The 17810-nt window shown below is 43.1% G+C and overlaps 1 protein-coding gene across 1 annotated transcript; it reads left to right on the forward strand.

Annotated features, from left to right (window-relative positions):
* The first annotated feature begins 2170 nt into the window (after window positions 1-2170).
* THSD1 (thrombospondin type 1 domain containing 1) lies at window positions 2171-12028 on the forward strand. Its single transcript, XM_032314612.1, has 4 exons — window positions 2171-2372; window positions 5229-5367; window positions 9685-10650; window positions 11811-12028. Exons 2-4 carry the CDS (start codon window positions 5310-5312, stop codon window positions 12026-12028), a joined length of 1242 nt encoding a protein of 413 aa, XP_032170503.1. The 5' UTR covers window positions 2171-2372; window positions 5229-5309.
* The last annotated feature ends 5782 nt before the right edge of the window (window positions 12029-17810 follow it).

The raw sequence follows: 17810 nt of genomic DNA on the forward strand, positions 1-17810 counted from the left end.
GCAATATCTAAGGAAGTAAAGGATCTCTCCATGGATATAAAGGATACCAGCAAGATAGTAAATATGCTTACAGTTTGCGCAAGATTACTAGACCAGTCGCTGACCCAGAAAGAATTAAAGCTACCTTGACAGAAGCTTGTTTAGTTAATCCCAAGACCATGGAAGCTTTTCCCCCCTTCATGTCTACACCGCCTTCTTTTGGAAAAGATTATGCCTTAAGTGTGCAATAAAGACAGAAACACAGTTTGGCAAGAATTCTAATTAAGGGAAAAAATGACCAAGTATTGAAATTACAGCTGTTCCTTAAAAAATGTCCCAGCACATTGATCCAACCCCTTCTACCTACCTAGGTCCTCCCAAGTCCCAAAGGTGGATTTCCAGGGAGAGCATGTCTGAAAGGTTAATGCAAAGCAAGTTGTTTTCTATGTTTCATTTAATCATCATAAAACTTCCATATGACTGTTCTATGCCTTTTATAGTGGAGGAAAGAAGCGATTAAGTATTTGCCAAGGTTACTGAAGTAGGGCAAGAATTAATCTTAGCTTTCTCTAACTCCAAAACCCCATTCTTTTTTTTTTTTTCTTCACTTTTTAATTAATATGTGATGTATTGTTTCAGGGGTACAGTCCTGTGAATCATCAGTCTTAACACAATTCACAACACTCACCATGGCACATACCCTCCCTAATGTCCATCACCCAGCCACCCTATCCTTTCCCTCCACCGCCCAGCAACCCTGTTTCTTTCCTGAGATTAAGAGTTTCTTTTTTTTTTTTTTAAGATTTTATTTATTATTTATTTGACAGAGAGAGATCACAAGTAGGCAGAGAGGCAGGCAGAGAGAGAGGAGGAAGCAGGCTCCCTGCTGAGCAGAGAGCCCAACGAGGGACTTGATCCCTGGACCCTGAGATCATGACCTGAGTCGAAGGCAGCGACTTAACCCACTGAGCCACCCAGGCGTCCGAGATTAAAGAGTTTCTTATGGTTTGTCTCCCTCCCTGGTGCCCTTTCCTCCCTACTCCCCCCCACTCACCCCCCACACTGCCTCTCAGATTCCTCATATCAGAGAGATCATATAATTGTCTTTCTCTGATTGACCTGTTTCACCAAAGCCCCATTCTTTACATTGAGCTCTTGCTTTCAAAAATGCCAAGGACTGTAGCATATATTTGAAAAGATATCTCAGCTTGGACTGATGAATGGACGTTGGAGTAGATACTTTCTGTCAGTAAAGCCTTGGATGGATTTAATTAGTACTGCTAGTATTAAGTATTGGACAGGATAAGTGCTTAGGAAATTCATTATCTCAGCCAACCTCTGATAACTGATAGTTGAGTAATTGCATTACCTTTTAAAAGATTAAGTGATAGATTCAAAAACCTGCAAATGCTTTACTTTTAAGTTTTAAAAATTGAGGTAATATTTACAGTGAAGTGTACATATCTTAAGTTGGAGGCATTTTAATAAATATATACTAAATCCATGTAACTCAACACCCCAGCCAATAGAACATATCTGCTGCCACCCCCCTGGGGCCTCTTTCCAGTCACCTGCTCTCTGGAGGCCACTCCTGTTCTGATTTCTGTTACTGCACACTAGTGGTGTCCGTTAAATGGGCTGTTTTGTATAGAAGAAAAGCAAATGGCAAACTGTATTCACGGGACAGTGGACCGAAAAGCACGGCTGTGAAGCTGGAACTCTTATCCTCCAGTATTCCTGTAAAAAGACAACTGCAATACTTGAGAATTAAGGTGTCATTTTTTAAATTTAGTCAGCTCTGGCTGCGGGGAAAGAAAAACCTAAACGAAGATGCGCTTTGCCTGAACTGTTCTCTTTTGAGACTCTTCAAGGCCATTTGGGCAACCCAGTTTACAGCCCACCAGTGAGGCCACTCCGATGGCTCACTTTTGTGGTTCCCCAGAAGAAAGGACCCCGGGGGGAGAAGTGATCGGATCGGAACGCGGGGAGACTGCGGCTCGCCCTGGGCCCAGGCCCGGGCCGTGGGTGTACGTCGGGGCTGTACCCGGCCCCCCGTGGCCCCCTCTCCCCACCCCATCCCCCCAACCCGCAACTCCCCACTCCGCGGCCCCGGCCGCGCGCGGGAGGAAAGATGCACTGCCCAGAGCGGGCGGGGCTGATTTCGCCAGCCGGCCGGGCCCCCGCCCTCCGGGGCCGTCCTCCCCGCGCCGTCGGGGGCGGGCCCGGGTGGGGCCGCCGCCGAGCGGAGCGCCGCCGGCCTGGGCGAGTAGTCCAGGGACGCGGGATGCTCCGCACGCTACCTCGCGGCCACTGAGGCCTCCCGCCTGCCCGCCTTGTCACCTCGCCGCCTCGCTCACCCCGGCTCCGGCCCCGGCGCCCGCCAGACCCGAGAGGTAGGAAAGAGCCTGCCGCCCCACCCCCGACCCCTAGGGCACTGCTGTGCGGCGCGGATCCCCCGCGGCTCCGCTGGGTCGGACCATGCCCCCCGGCCCCTGCCGGCCCCACTCTCCCGGCAAGCTGAGAGTGCAGGGTGGCACTGCACCCTGTTCCTCGCCGTTGGGGGCTCAGCCTTCGCCCCAGGGAAGCGCTTTAGAAAGCGTCCGTCTGCGCGTCTCGGTGTCCCGGCTTGGCAGGTGTTGCCGAGAGACAAGCTGCCCGCAGACGGGCGGGGAGCCCGAACGCTGGGGATCCTTGAAGGACAGCGTCCTAGGGTACTCCGCGTTTCAGAACCAATTTGTCCCTTTCCAAAGAGAAATCCTTTCTGGGGTACAAACTAAGAGGTTTAAGCAGTTCAAAACGGTCCTCATTTTATGAGAGCTTTGGGCTGAGGACTTGGGCAGGGCCAGATTTCCAGGCATGAACTTGACTCGTGGGCCTTTGGGAAGCTGTAGAAGTGGGCAGCCTACAGCCTCTCTAGGGAAGCTGCATCCAATCCCTGGGACCAGGGCAGAGCCCACTGCACTGAATATATAAATAAAGCCTGTTTACACGAGCTGCTTTGGAACTAGGGATTTCCTGCTAATAAATATTAGTAGTAGATAGATATGCACGAGCTTGTCTTTGTCAGAAGGGACAAAATCACTTTGCTTCCTTTTGTTTTCCCTTTTATTTGATAAATCGGTTGTCCCAAGAGACTTTAGCTTAATTCCTTTTCTTTTTCTGCAGCAATGAAGACACTGTAGGGATTTATCTTAGCCGGTTTCAGCAAAAACATAGGAACTGAGCCTGGCGTGATGCCATTAGCCACTGAGAATATTGACTGCCTCTTACCCTCTAGCTGATGCATTTGGAATCTTTCTGCAAATGTTTATGTGTGACTCCTATATAGGAGTATTTCTAAATGTGCATAAAAGAGACCTAAGTTTTTATCTTCTCAAAATGATTCTCAAGCCAAACATTGTAAGTAGCCAGTCCTGGTATTGGGAACAACGTGTTGGAAGAAAATAAGCAAACAAGGTAAAAAGAAAGAGAGAGGGGAAGGGAGGAAGAAAATGAGATTTTTTTTTTTTTTTTTTTTACTTTCCCCAAATATAGTGCTTTTTATCCAACATTCCATTCCATTGTGGGTTACTCTGTTCAGGTCTTTAAATTAGTAATTGAGCTAGTAAAAATTAAGCATTTATTTTCAAAAGCTTAAGAATATTTTTAAAAAGCCATATTGTGATTTTTAGGTAGTCTGGTTTATTTTATATTTCTACTTAGTTCTAAATACAAATTTTCACACTATTCTGTGTTTTACTGGTAGAAGAAAAATGTGTTACAATCACAAAATCAGTAGTGATTTGGGTCTTCTTTGAAAAATGATTGTCAGGGAAAAGCGCACAATCTGGGAGAAGCCAGTTCAACTTTTGGGAGCTGGGGAATGCTTACTTCTCCAAACTGTGATTACTGAGATCAGAAACTCAAAAGGATACATTTTATTGCCTTAAGTGCATAGGCTTGCCTGGGAGATACTCACCTGCTGTGTTTGGCTACATTTCCCATCCCAAATTCAAGGAAAGGATTGGATCAAGTCTATGCCTAATCCCAGAAAAATGGAATTTTCTTTTTTGTTAGGGAGCAGAGGGGAGGGACCCGCTAATCATCTGCCTAATTACACTTCAAATATCTGTTTCCCTTTGAGGAAATACAGTGTTTCCTTTGTTCAACCAACTCCCATTGAAAGAAAGCTAATAGAGACACATCAGTTTTCTTTCCATTGAATTTTCGATTATTTCATCAGTCCTTTTAATTCCAGTAATTTCTGTCTTTTCTGAAGAGATGTAACATACGTATTTGAAGTATAGTATCTTGTTAAAATATATTAACTGTGGGTAATGGGGGTATGTAAAATGTATATTAAGAAAATATATAGTTGGTTATGTTTATTAGCTCCTCACTTATTAGACTAGTATGAAAAATTGGCAAGTGCCTTTGACTCTTATTCTACAATCTAATAGTCTGTTCATATCAAATTAAATACCTCCTCCCACAAATCATTCTGAAGCACAGGCCAAGAAGGTCTTTCCTGCCCTCTTAGGTGGTCTGGGAAGATAGCTGCACGAAATCATCAATGTCCCGATGCATCCTGATTTTAGCAACAAGTATTGGGAAACTGACTGAAGATGATAATTGTTATTTATCTGTTTTCTCTTTGGAGTCCCCTAAAAGAGGAAAGACAGTATCATATGGAGTTCACATTTAATTGCAATACACCGGGTATCTTTTTGAAAGGCTTGCTAGTTTTGATACAGCTCCCAAGCATTAAGAAATGAAGGGATCCAGATAACATACCACTTGTGCAAGAAAGACAGTGGTTGTTAAGTCCATTGGTAGAAGAGAGCCTGGTCTGTACAGCAGGATGCAAAATGAAAATCTGGCAGAATTTTAGCAAATTGATAGGTATGAAATGCTAAGGAAATAAACAGGTGAAAATGTATTATCCAGATTGGCTCTTAGCTTTGATGAAATTCAGCAAATAGCAAACTCTCCACTTAAGCATGTGTTATGAAGATAAGAGGCTTGGTGTTTTGCAAAGATAATTTCAGTGTTGAGCACACTTGAATGTTCCTAACAGGTGCATTGTAATGTAACAAAAGGGACACGTACAATTACAAATCATTTCCCCAGGGAAAATTAGAGTGCTCCTTACTTTCTTTTCAGTAGCACCTATGAAGTTTGACTTCTTAGAATGGTTTTGCCATAGCGTGATTACTATTTTATAAATCACATTGAACAGAGGCATCATTTCTTTGGGATTCTAATTTCAGGTGTTTATGAAAAAAAATTCCACAGTTTGGATGTGAGAAAGGACATGAGGAGACCAAAGACCTGGGATTTTGCTAATCAGAATGAAACAAATGTTGAAAGACTTTTCAAATCTATTGTTGGTGGTACTCTGTGACTATGGTGAGTATCGTAAGTATGCTTCATGCTCTCAGTATCGATGAAGAAATGTAAATGTGAGGTTTATATAAATGCATGGATGTTGATGACTCTTGGGGGTGGGTGCAGTGGCTACAGTGCGGTACTTTTTAAACTGGGTTCTCTTAAAATTCTGTATTTATTGATTAAAATTTCCCTTTAAATATATTTTAAGTCTTAAAAAGAATAAAAAACAAGTCGCTTTCATTTAAACAAACTGGAGACAACATGTTGTGTTCTCTTTGACTGATTTCCTAGTATTTCAGTATTATACATTTAAACTCCACTCACACACATGAAATTATGTTTTTAAATTGGGATTCTCTGTAAGATTCCACGCTCCTGGAGAGCTTTGCTGTTAGAATATCTTTGGAGCCAGTCCAAATTTCAGTCCTTGCCAGTTGTATACCTTAGACGAGGTTCTTGTTGGCATCGTGGGGTTGCTGTGAAGATAAAATAAGAAAGGCGAGACACCTTGACTGCCTGAGCAAATAGGTGCTCACCATTACTCTTCTTCATTCAATTTGTTTCAACTAAAAATCTAGTTCATTATTCAGAGAATTTTACACAACTGCTGAATGAGCAGATTTGATATTATAAAAGTTGCTACTTTTCTTTTGATGATTGCCAAGTATTTCAAAGACTTCTAGGCAGTCCATTGTTTAAGAGTGGAAATTGTTTTCAAATTGATCAAGAAATGTGATCCAAGGGATAGAGAATCCTGGCTTGTGTGGTATCAGGGGAGCATCCATTTAAAAGGACCAGTGTGAGGGGTGCCTGGGTGCCTCAGCCAGTTAAGCGTCTGTCTTTGGCTCAGGTCATGATCTTGGGGTCCTGGGATCGAGCCCCGCATCAGGTTCCCTGCTGATCAGGGAGCCTGCTTCTCCCCCTGCTTGTGCTCTCTCTCTGCCAAATAAATAAATAAAAACCATAAAAATTTTTTAAAAAAAGGACCAGAGTGTACACTGTTCATTTTGTCCAGTGAATCTTCTCCCTCAACCTTTTCTTTTTAAAAAGTTTATTTAAGCAAGAAGATGCTTGATATGCTGAAAATCAATCTGAGATTCAATGATCTTAATATCATTTATCCCTCCTTAAAAACAGATCACTCTGCGTATAAGAGTCTCATACAAAAAAATTATAAAAAGTCCTGGATTTCGTAATGATAAAGACTTCAGGATTTGCCATTTTCACAAAGTCCACAAGGATGGTTGTCATTGTGGAAAGCAAGTATCTTACTGGAGTATAAGAATAAAAGTTCGACGAGCATAAAACAGAGCATAGAAGTTGAGTGTACATGCTATGCTGCTAATAGAAAAGGAAATATTTTCCTAGACCTGGGTTTTTCCCACTTCTCCATTTGATATTGATCAAAATATACCATTAGCAGTTGTTTTTTAAGCAACATGCTTATATCGAGATATCAGTTACTTAAATATAATAAAGGAAAGGGGAGAACGGAATTGAAAGAGTAGAGAAAACTATACTGTAGGAGCCAGAATGTGGTACACCCACATTGCTGTTTTCTAAATGAGGATGTATTCTCGTCTATAAAATCAGGAGTTCTGTAGTGAAGTAGCAAATTCTCTCTTCAGTACACACCTGCTCTCTGAGCTGCTGAAACCCATCAATTGTATCTTTTTCCTCCACTACTGACTGGGCATGTGTGTCTTTTTCATTGATCGGCTGCCCATCAAATCGGAGTCTGATCTGCCTCCCCCTCCATTATTCCTATCATCGACCATAGGCTTTGTCAGTTAACTAAGTGATGTGTGGTCTCCATCTTAAAGTACATCAAAAACCATCCTGCCCCATGAGATTCAAATTAACCTGACTTTGGTTCTCAGTCTTAACTCCTTCCTAGGGCTGCGGTGAGTGTTAGAGTCTCTTTGGTTGCTGTTTACAAACAGGTGCTGAGTGGGCTCTGAACCAGACGCAGGCTCCCCCAGAATCAGCTACCTTCCTCAACCTTAACTCGTCTCCTCCGAAACGGACTATCTTGCAGCTTCTGTTTTGACTAAAGGAAAAAAAAAAAGAGGAAAGAGAACTTTATTCTATTATGGTTTTCAAGCAGATGATCAAACATTTCAGGTCCTTCCAAGTTTCATATATTTTATTTCATGTCTTCTTAAATAAGAAATGGGTGATGTGATGAACTATTTAAACACCAAACAATACCTCTATGTGCCAGTATATCCACATGCTGATTCTAATGATCATTAACTGAATACATGCAAGGGTATATTTAAAGATGACCAGCCCAAGTAATACCCTGAGGCTCTTTGGACATATATATGATATAGTATGATATGTGTATATTATGTAAGATAATAATAAATTAATACATACACATGTTATTTTTCAAGCCAAAAGAGCCCTGCAGTGTCTTAAATCTAGAAATGTTTCTTACCCTAGCCATGGGCCAGCTGATTGTTGCACTGCCAAATTCTGTCTCCTTTGATATGTATTTGGATCAAGTTCAAAATAGAAACAAGGATTCCTGTGTGTCTGTGTTTTTTCCACTCTTTACTTCAGCTGCTCTCATGGGTCTCTTTTTTAAAAAGATAGGATTGATGTTAACTGAGTGATGCTTGTGGGCTAGAAGTCATCTATCGCATTTAGGCTGGTCTGGGATTCAGTGTAATTAAAACTGGCAAGGACAAGCCTGGGTATGTCATAAACATTCACTCTGTCCCTTGGGCGACCTGTGCAGAATAAAGTGTCAACATTTCTCATCCATCTACAAATTTCTGCTTTGTACAAACCAACGGCACTGGTTCCATTACTGGTGAAAATGCTTAAGTACTTGTCTTGAATATCAGAAATTGATGACTTTGAAGATACTTAGGGTCTTCCATTTTAAGGAATCAAGAGCAGTTTGTACAGCATCATTTAAATCAAGTTTTCTCATGTTACTATGTATCCATTTCCTCCAAATTATCTAAACACCAGAATGTGATTTTATTTTTATTTGAGATAGAGAGTAAGAGGGAGAGCACAAACGGGGTGGGGGGTGGGCAGAGGGAGAGGGAGAACCAGGATCCCCCTGAGCAGGGAGTTTGATATAGGACTCTATCCCAGGACCTGACCCGAAGGCAGATGCTTAACCAACTGAGCCACACGTGTCCCCAGGATATGATTTTTTTTTAAAAAGATTTCATTTATTTATTTGACAGACAGATCACAAGTAGGAAGAAAGGCAGGTAGAGAGAGAGAGAGGGAAACAGACTCCCTGCTGAGCAGAAAACCCCGATGCAGGGCTCGATCCCAGGACCCTGAGATCATGACCTGAGCTGAAGGCAGAGGCTTTAACCCACTGAGCCACCCAGGCACCCCCAAAATATGATTATAAAAAAAGATTTTATTTATTTATTTGACACAGAGAGCACAAGAAGCGGGGGGAGCAGCAGGCAGAGGGAGAGGGAGAAACAGGCTCCCCGCTGAGCAGAGAGCTTCACGTGATGCAGGGCCCAGAGCCAAAGGCAGACTCAGCCACCCAGGGGCCCCTAGAATATGCTTTATTTAAAAAGGGGGAAAAAAAGCTCACTTGAGTGAATTTGAAGATCTAACTTAATTGGCTTAATTAAGCAATTCATGAATCGGGCAGCATCCCATCTAGCAAGCATAGATGGCCCGAGGAGCTGTACAAAATGGAAAGTTTTTATAGGAAGGAGGGTGGGGCAAGAAGTTAGTAGCAAAAGAACAGAAAGGAATGTTTCATGCCAGGATGTCTTCTTTCTGTGTGTTGGGGTTGGCGGGGGGTGTTGGGAGGTGGCCCTCAGGTTTTTTTTTTATCAAGGAGGTAACCTCACCAGTGCAGATCAGGAAATTTGAGATGGACTGTGGCCTTGGGTTAGGTTGAAGCTGTAATTAAGTCCTGGTTCTCTGTCCTGGGGGGCTTGTTTTCTTTTTAACAGATTAAAATGAGAGAAGTTGGGTACGGATTTCCATCTTGAGACCCGTCTGTTGTTGTTCCTGATGTATAGACTGTTCACTGCCAAGGTGTTATATTGTTACATTGCCAAGGTGTGACATTGTTGAGTGGGGTGCGTTCAGGGTATTGCTTGTGAGATTTTGCTTTCAACATAACCACGATAGCTGAAGACCAAGGCCCAGAGCCGCTTTAGAACGGGAACTGCGCGGGTCCCAGCTCCCGGGATTGGCTCACAGCATCATTGCACCTCCTCTCTGGCCGAGGTCAAACTCCTCCTCCTTATGAGCAGAATGCTGTTTTCTTCAATTTCACCGGTGGTGCTGCTCAGAGATCTCTTTGTAAAATTGACTCTGACCATTTCGTTTCAGTTCTTGGAGAAGCCGAGCATCTCCTCTTGGAAAAGCCAGGCCATGTAGCTCTAAGCAACAACACGGTGTCTGTGGATTTCCGGCGTTTCGGTGGTGCCAACGGGACACTGCGCAATGTGTCTGTCCTGTTGCTGGAGGCCAGCACCAATCAGACGGTGACCGCCAAATACCTCCTGACCAACCAGTCCCAGGGAACACTGGAGTTTGAATGCTTCTACTTCAAGGAGGCTGGAGACTACTGGTTCACGATGGCTCTGGAGGCGGCCCACAATGGCACTCAAGTCAGCCACTGGGAGCAAAGAGCCTTTCTCAAGGTCGAATGGCCCGTCTTTCACATTGACTTGAATAGGACGTCCAAGGCGGCGGAAGGCACCTTCCAGGTGGGCCTTTTCACCCATCAGCCACTGTGCTCCTTCCCTACGGACCAGCCTGACATCTTGGTGGACGTCATCTTTACCAACAGTCTGCCCGAGGCAAGAACAAGTCCAGGTCAGCCGCTGGAGATCAGAACCAGCAAGAGGACAGAACTCTCTCAAGGTCAGTGGCTTCAGTTTGGCTGTGCGCCCGTGGGGCCGGAAGCCTACGTCATGGTGGTGCTGAAGCTGTTTGGCCGAGACTCGGTCATTACCTCCACAGGACCCATTGACCTGGCCCAGAAATTTGGATACAAACTGGTGATGGCACCAGAACTCACGTGTGAGTCCGGGGTGGAGGTGACAGTCTTGCCCCCACCGTGCATCTTTGTCCAAGGAGTGATCACGGTCTTCAAGGAGGCCCCCAGACGCCCTGGGGAAAGGACCATTCAGCTAGCTGAAAACAGCCTGACCTTGGGAGAGAGGAGAACCGTATTCAACTGCACTTTGTTTGACATGGGGAGGAATAAATACTGCTTTGACTTTGGCGTTCCAAGCAGAAGCCATTTTTCCACAAAGGAGAGGGAGTGCATGCTAATTCAGAGAAACATAGGTTGGTATTGAAATTTTGAAACTTTTTAAAGCAAACTGGTGCCTCCATGCAATCAAAATTATTCTTCTGAGTTTCATTGAACTTAAGTTTCTGTGAACTGTACCATTTATCTTTCTGGTTCACTCCTCATAATATCCTACATGGCCTTACTCTTACCTGAAAAATTAGGACTCATGGGAAGCTGACCCAGCTCACCGCTTACTTGCCTAGGTCTCAGTTTCCCTGCTAGTAAAACAGGGATCATAGGAGCATCTACCTCTGAGAGTTGTGAGAATTGAATGAAATATGTGCGCACAGTTCTCAGCATAACACCTGGCTTAGAGGAGGCACCAGTAACTTTAGCCTCTATTGCATTTTATCTTAAAAAGTTATATTATTACATCATATGGCAAATCTATGGTAGGTATGAGCAGAATTCAAAGCTAAATCTCAAATTGTATTTGGTTGACTTCTGGCTTCCTCTCGCTGAGTGTGTCTCTTTCCCGTTATATCCTTCTTTGCCGGAATGAGTCTTTGTAGAAGTGAGATTTCAAAGCAAGATTTCTACAAACTTTACACTCTACGTTCTTTGTGTAATGCCCTATCTAATCACAAAGAAGTGGGGTTATTACAATTCCATCCATGCCCCGGGCCCCTCGTTGCAGTTCTTTTCCTTTTCCTGGGTGCAAGCCTGGTCTTGGCAAGAGATTCATCTGGCAGAAATTGTCTGGTTTGCTTATAGCTTCATAAGCTCCAGGCCCCCCGAGGGCTCAAGCCTCTGACTGTGTCTGGAACTCCAAGTATTTCTTGCTTCAAATTCACCCATCTCCTCACCTTAGAAGTCCATTTTCTTTGACTCTCTCTGCACCCCCTAGTCATCTCCTGGCTTGCATTTACCTCTCCATCCATGGCCCATCCCTACCTATCACATGTCTCCTATCAAGAGCCTAAACTCCTCTGCCCTCTTTTCCTTCTGATGCATGAATCCGGCCATCTCCTGGCCGCCTTTGGCACACAAGCTGCATGGACGGTCACATCCAGGTGGGTTATGCCTCCCCCCTCAGCTGGACCCTCCATGCTGCCCGGCCAGCTCTGCCCCCGTTCTCGAGAGCAGCTCCCCTCAGACCTCAGCCCCTCCCCCATCTTGACTCTCAGAGCTGAGTTTGTCTCTTGCCACCCAGGGCACCTGGCCATCAAGAACGAGCTCCTTCAACCTCCCACCAAAATGTCTGTAAGCCTACATCCATTGGTCTCCTTTATTGTCACCATGGAAGGAGTGTCACCCCTCCAATGCAAGGTCAGCCTTCTCCTCCACTGTGGATCCCAGTCCCTCGGCTCCTATCCGGAATCCTCTGTTCATCATCATCCCCTCTCTCTCCTCCGTCTAACAGTCCTTTAACAGGCTCATGGCCAACAGCCTTGAAATACCTAAAAATATCTCAGTCCTGTGACATCACCCTGGACCCTTACCTCGCTTTCCTCCCACTTCCTTGACTGTTCTTCATGGTCTCCCTTGCCGGCCAATTCCACCACCTGGGCTCATCTGTTAACTGCTCACTTCATATCTTAAACTAGATCCTGTTTTTTCACTTTTTTTTTTTTTAAGATTTTATTTATTTATTAGAGAGAGAGAGTGCGCATATGAGAGGGGGCAGGGTCAGAGGTGGAAGCAGGCTCCCACTGAGCAAGGAGCCTGATGCAGGACTTGGTCCAGGGACTCCAGGATCATGACCTGAGCTGAAGGCAGTCGCTTATCCAACTGAGCCACCCAGACGCCCCACTTTCTTCACTCTTCATGCACCTGTTAGGTGAGTACCATTCTGAGACTGACCACTCCACGTGGGTATCTCTTCCCAGCATCTAAGTGCTGCTGCATAGCTGCCCCCCTCACATGTCTCTTGGGCATCTCGGAGTAATTAGACTCATCATCTTACCCCCACAACCTGCCCCTCAGTACAGGCCTTAGCCACCATTTCATTTCAAAGCAGAAGCCCAGCGGTCTTCCTCTTCTTCTTACCTCCTATAAATAATATATCACCTAGTCCCATGGGTTTTGGCTCCTTGGTATCTGAATCTTGGTTTCAACCTCCGTCATCCCTTAGCTAACCTACGGCAACAGATTCCTCATTGATTCCGATCCTGCCATTGTCTGCCTCACTGTGTCACTGCAGGCAGAGGGGTTATTTAAAATTCAGGTCAGCTGAGGCTGCACCCTGCTTAATACTTGTCGGTCACTAGGGCACCTGGGTGGCTTAATGGGTTAAGCCTCTGCCTTCAGCTCAGGTCGTGGTCTCAGGGTCCTGGGATCGAGCCCCACGTCGGGCTCTCTGCTCAGTGGGGAGCCTGCTTCCCCCTCTCCTTCTGTCTACTTGTGTGTCTCTCTGTCAAATAAATAAAATCTTTTTTTTTTTAAAGATTTTATTTATTTATTTGACAGACAGAGATTACAAGTAGGCAGAGAGGCAGGCAGAGAGAGGAGGAAGCAGGCTCCATGCTGAGCAGAGAACCCGATGTGAGGCTCAATCCCAGGACCCTGGGATTATGACCTGAGCTGAAGGCAGAGGCTTTAACCCACTGAGCCACCCAGGTGCCCCTAAATAAATAAAATCTTAAAAAGAAAATACCTGCCAGTCACCTCACTTGACAGGAGGATGAGAATCCACAGGATCCCTATGGCTGGGCTACCCAACCAATAGCCGCCATCTCTGGGCTGGGGTCTCCACCCGCCTTTGCCTGGTTGACATTAACCTGTCCCCCAAGTCTCCACTTGGGTTACTCTTCCTTGACCCCACACTAGTTAAATTCCCTTGCTGTAAAGCCAGCCCAGCATCCTTCATGCCTCTGCATGGCATCAGTTGTTTCTGTCATGGCTTGTTCCAGGTCTTTCTCCCCATGCCCCCCACCTCAAGCCCACCATCCTCCTGACAGCGGGGGTTAGGGGGGAGTTCTTTTGGTGTGAAAAGGCTGCTTGTGCTACCATGAAGCTATTTATGATATTTATTTGACCCACTTAGCCTACCTGCACATGAATAGGTGCTCAATACAGGTTTTATTAAAGTGAAAATCGAACGCAAATTTGGCTGCTGCTGGTAGTAGTAAGAGAACTTGTATTCAAGTAATATAATCATTCAAGATAGATTTGCCTTTTCAAAAGATGTTACTTGTTAGGAGAAGAAAATCTAACTGAATTTAGTGGAAGCAACCTAGGGAAATAAAGATATTGGGGTCATTGGTTTAAAGACATTGGGAGCAGGAGGTCTGCTTTGTGGTTCTCCCAGCTATTGGGGTTTCCACAGATTCTTCTACTTGTCTAAGGACTTGAGTTTCCCCCCCCAGCAGCAGGGACAAGATAGGAGAGAGAGGCAGAGCAGAGTGATTCTTTGTGTTTCCGGGATGAGGGTGGTGAGGGGTTCCCTATGGCCTGCAGCAACTTGACACAACTGAACATCAGGGCTGGAAGCAGTGCCTGGAGGGGCTAATGCTCTTGGAGACCTCAGGGGTGTGACCACCCACCCATGGCTCTTACTCCAGATATCCAGTGACATTTATGCTAGCAACAGGGACCTCAAGGCCTTCTTGTGTTCTAGTGTAAGCATTTCTAACTAAATCTTGTTCTCTTCTTTTCATTTTCCACTTAAATTGACAGTTGACTTTTTTTGGCAGATGGTATCATTCAGGGACCCCAGTGAACCCACCATGACTTGTGTGAACCACTGCCCCACTGATTTATTAGTTCCTTTCAAAAATGGAGTATGTGTTTGATATGTGTGTCTCTTTTTCCAAATATGTCTTCAGAGCTTGAGAGAGTATGTAAATAACAACTTAATATATAAATATATAATAGGTTTTATAGAATATATATTATATAATATATATAAAATAGAAAAAATATATATTATATATAATAGATGATATATAATAGATGTTGCCACAAATGATTTTTTATGATCTTCATTTACCCTACTTAGTGTGAATGTTTCTACTTTTCTCTGCAGAAATATTAATGTGTTTGGTAATGGGATGCTGCCTGAGATCCTGCCAGGGGAGTGTTAGTAGTACAGAACGGTAATATAGGACACAGCACTTAGTATCTTATAAAAATAAATTCAGAAATCCTAAATTATGAACACATCTGCCCAAGGGTTTTAGACAGGAGAGTAATTTAATTTAGGATAAAACTTTTTTTTTTAAGATTTTATTTATTTATTTGACAGTTGGAGATTATGAGTAGGCAGAGAGGCAGGCAGAGAGTGGGGAAGCAGACTCCCTACTGAGCAGAGAGCCCGATGCGGGGCTCTATCCCAGGACCCTGAGATCATGACCTGAGCTGAAGGCAGAGGCTTTAACCTACTGAGCCACCCAGGCGCCCTAAGATAAAACTTGATAATTAATGATAGAGGGTATAAAGTCATAGTCACATAGTTTTTTTATTTTTAGCTTAGTTTTTTTTTTGATAAATGAAAAGTGTATATATTTAATATATAGTTTCCTTGATAATTTAAATTTTTAGACTATCTTGTTTCTGTACTTAGATGGTCTTATTTTTCCTTCAAAATGACTGACAAGAACTTTTTACTAAGAACAAGAGAACTATGAACCCTGTCGTTTCCTTTCTATTCACAGATTGTGTGTTATCTTTGTCTGCCAGAATCTTTTTAAGCTACTTGTCCACTTTGTGAGTTACTTTACCTAAAACTGGAAAACTTAACGGTTTTCTGAAAGTGAAGCAGTAAACCCTTCTGAAAGTTAACTTTTCTTTTGGCATTCCTTAGGAATGTCCTTTCAGGATATGTGACATAATGGGTGTGATCCTCTGACATAATAAAGCTAATGTTTATTTAGTGGATTACATTGCACCAGGTGCTGCTCTAAGTGATCTATAATATTAATCTGTTTAATCTTCATAACAACCTTTTGGTTTAGATTTATTATTTTGTCCCTTTCATGGGTGAAGAAATGGAGGCACAAAATTACGTAATTTGCCCGAAGTCGATGGTAGTTAAGTGGCTAAACCACTACTGGTGCTTGATTGGCTTTTTCCATTATTCTGTACTGCCTCCCGTACAGTCAACCGTCAACTCATGAATTACACAATATAGAGCTTTTAGAGTGAAAGAAGTTATAGTATTTCCTCCTCATCTCACAGGTTTATCTCGTGCTGTCCACCCCTCTTGATAGACACGTAACACACTTTGGAATCCACTGGCTCAGGCATAAGAATGATTCAGCCATTATAAGGGAGCCTTTTTTTGTGCACAGAAAATCCGAACTGCTTATCCAGGTGACTGCTCCATTTGCTGCTTTTAGTTACTCACTCTTGCCTATAGAAACTTTCTTATAAGCATGTTTTGCTTAGTTGCTTTAGTTTTTGAGCAAAATGTCTTCCATGTGTGAGTATTTCAGGGGCAGTATTCTTTCAGATAGTCTTTTTTTTTTTTAAGATTTTATTATTATTATTACTATTATTTTTAGCAGAAAGAGAGAGATCACAAATAGGCGGAGAAGCAGGCAGAGAGGGGGAAGCAGGCTCCCCGCTGAGCAGAGAGCCCGATGCGGGGCTCAATCCCAAGACCCTGATATCACGACCAGAGCCGAAGGCAGAGACTTAACCCACTGAGCCACACAGGTGCCCCCCCAACTTTTTTTTTTTTTTTTTACGATTTTATTTATGTATTTGACAGACAGAGATCACAAGTAGGCAGAGAGGTAGGCAGAGAGAGAGAGGAGGAATCAGGCTCCCTGTTGAGCAGAGAGCCTGATGTGGAGATTGATTCCAGGACCCTGAGACCATGACCTGAGCCGAAGGTAGAGGCTTAACCCACTGAGCCACCCAGGCGCCCCCTTTCAGATAGTCTTGAGGCATGTAAACAAATCTGCCTTTTCCTATTCCAGACAAATTTTGCTCATTCAGAATTATTATCCTCTATAGTAGCTGAAAGGTATTTATCCTGGCCAAACAGGTTTGTTATGCAGTGTGAGTGCTTGTATGGACATTTAACCAGGGCAAAACAAAACAGCTTTCATTCATGAAGTAAGAGTATTTGGAATATTGGTCATTTGCTCTTCATTTCTAAAAAAGGATGACTACCTACCATTGGCATCGACATGGTTGGAACTGGAGGAGATTATGCTAAGTGATTATTTCAAGCAGAGAAAGAAAATTATCATACAGTTTCACTTATATGTGGAACCTAAGGAATAGCATGGAAGACATTAGGAGAAGGAAAGGAAAAAAGAAGGGGGTGGAATCAGAGAGGGAGACAAGCTATGAGAGACTATGGACTCTGGGAAACAAATGGTTTGGGGGGATTGGGGGATGGTTCAGCCTGATGACGGGTATTAATGCGGGCCCGTATTTCAAGGAGCACTGGGTGTTATACTCAAACAATGAATTATGGAACACTACATTAAAAACTAATGAAATACTGTTTGGTAACTAATACAATTAAATAATTAAATAATAATAATAGTAAAATAAAAAATGAACTACAGTTATCTAATGACCTTCCATTTGCTTAGTATTTACCTCAGAGTTATTGGTAGAAAGCTTCAGGGAACAGATAGAATTACTCAAGGTATTTTAAAAAAATTGCCTTATTAAATTAGTTAATTGCTTTGAGTGATTTCCTTTGTTTCCTGTTCAGTTATTTTCATTTAGAAATAAAAGGGCATAAGGTGTAGCTTAAATGTTTCTTTATTTTTTATTACTGATTGTCCTATAAGTCATGATTTTACTTCCAAGGGAAAAGGGCACAGCATTTCAAAATGTAAATTTTGACATTAAGATTCATGCTTTTACTAAAACTTGTTTTTTTTTCTGGCCACTAGTAATTGGAATTTTTGTTTTTTGGTTGACAACTAACTCTATATATTTATGTAGATTATATTTATGTGAAGTAAACAAGAGTTAAGAAAGAATAACATAGATTCTTAGTATTTACAGTTCTGCCTTTTGTGGTCTTAATATGAACATAAGGATAAACTATGCATTGGCTTAACTTTAAATTGAGATTTCTCAGTGGTAGAATTTCCAGTAGATTTTTCAAAAATCAACCACTAAACTTTAACTCCGAGAGGCTTTAATATGAGTGTCCCAGAGCTTTGTAAGCATGGGGGGCTTAGTGTCTGAATAGCTCTGAAGCGTAAGGACAAAGCGGGCCCATTGTTCTTTCATCTGAGGA

The sequence above is a fragment of the Mustela erminea genome, chromosome 15, assembly GCF_009829155.1.
Source record: "Mustela erminea isolate mMusErm1 chromosome 15, mMusErm1.Pri, whole genome shotgun sequence".
NCBI classification, from domain to species: domain Eukaryota; kingdom Metazoa; phylum Chordata; class Mammalia; order Carnivora; family Mustelidae; genus Mustela; species Mustela erminea.